Source organism: Mandrillus leucophaeus, unplaced genomic scaffold, assembly GCF_000951045.1.
Source record: "Mandrillus leucophaeus isolate KB7577 unplaced genomic scaffold, Mleu.le_1.0 Scaffold420, whole genome shotgun sequence".
Taxonomy (NCBI): Eukaryota; Metazoa; Chordata; class Mammalia; order Primates; family Cercopithecidae; genus Mandrillus; species Mandrillus leucophaeus.
Window position 1 is genome coordinate 168,648 of NW_012104477.1, and position 1,287 is coordinate 169,934.

Sequence of the window (1,287 nt, forward strand, 5' to 3'; positions counted from 1 at the left end):
AAAGAAAGGAAAAGAAGTTAAAAAAAAAAAAAAAAAAAAGGAAAAGAGAGAGAGGGAAAAGTCAAGGGACACATAATTGCGTTCAAGGGATTAACCTGGCAACCCTGAATACATCGACATATACAAGCCTCTGAAGTGCTCACTTGATTTTGATTTTCAGCCACATGATGGGCTTCTCACTCACCTTCAGTAAGATACTAATAGCACAGGCCATGCCTACGGCACCAGTTCCAACAATAGTAATTTTACACTGGGAGTTTTTATCATCCTCAATTAGCTTCTCAATTAGCTGCTCCTTGACAGTTGACATTTGGAGAACCTAATAGGGATAATGCAATTTCATTGGATTAACCACACTGAACATCTAAAGAACTACCTCTTAAGTTTGCAGAATGTTGGAGCCCGGGATAGGGGGAAGCCAAGGAAATAATTTCCCGGTCAAACGGTGCGGGGAGGGCAAAGCAAGGCCCAGTTTACCAGGCAATGGGAGGGCTTGGGCACGAGCCGGCTTTTGGATTTCTCCCTGCCCGCAGCCACCACTTTCACCCCAGCATCACACACTCACAAATGCTTTGCTTGGCGCTATCAGTACAGATGACCCAAAAGGGCAAAGCACCACCTTTGAAGGAAGGCACAAAAGTAACAACAGAAAAATACACCAACGACAGTTGAGGCTCGAAGCTGGGCGACGGTTACCCTCCCTGGGTCTTGAGACACGCACGTTCCCACGCACGGCTCTTGTGCGTCAGCACGCAAGCTCCGCCCCCCGCCGACCCAGGCGCAGGCATACGGATGTCTTCCCTGCCCTGGAGAGCTGAGTGGGTGGCAGAGGTTCAGACCACCGAAATGTTGGTGCGAAGAATTCTAGACTGGCCCAAAGAGTGTGCAAGACGGGGATATCCATGCATTATTTGCAGGATTTTAAAAAATTATTAACTTCTGTAACTTCAGGACTAAGTGCTGAAATAGAATTTCTCTTGAGAGAACAGAGGGTAGTAATGAAATGCAAAGATGCCAAGGATCCTTTCAATTTACAGCAAGAAATTGTTAATATTTATAACTCATGGCCGGGCGCGGTGACTCACACCTGTAATCCCAGCACTTTGGGAGGCCGACGCAGGTGGATCACCTGAGGTCATGAGTTTGAGACCAGCCTGGCCAACATGGCAAAACTCTGTCTCTACTAAAAATATAAAATTAGCCGGGCACGGGTGGCACATGCCTGTAGTCCCAGCTACTCGGGAGGCTGAGGCAGGAGAATCGCTTGAACCCAGGAGGCAGAGGTTG

The 1,287-nt window shown here is 47.8% G+C and overlaps 1 protein-coding gene across 3 annotated transcripts in view; it reads right to left on the minus strand.

Moving 5' to 3' along the window:
• The window catches only part of LDHC (lactate dehydrogenase C), a 55,810-nt gene extending 55,049 nt beyond the window's left edge, over window positions 1-761 (minus strand). For 2 of the 3 annotated variants that reach the window (XM_011992917.1, XM_011992915.1), the window contains exons 1-2: window positions 620-761; window positions 185-319 (exon numbers count right to left, since the gene is read on the minus strand). In XM_011992917.1, coding sequence (XP_011848307.1) covers window positions 185-310 — 126 coding nt within the window. In that variant the 5' untranslated portion in view covers window positions 311-319; window positions 620-761. Of the gene's footprint in view, window positions 1-184; window positions 320-565 lie in introns of all 3 variants that reach the window. The other variant, XM_011992916.1, reaches the window with a different exon arrangement.
• Between the last annotated feature and the right edge of the window lie 526 nt (window positions 762-1,287).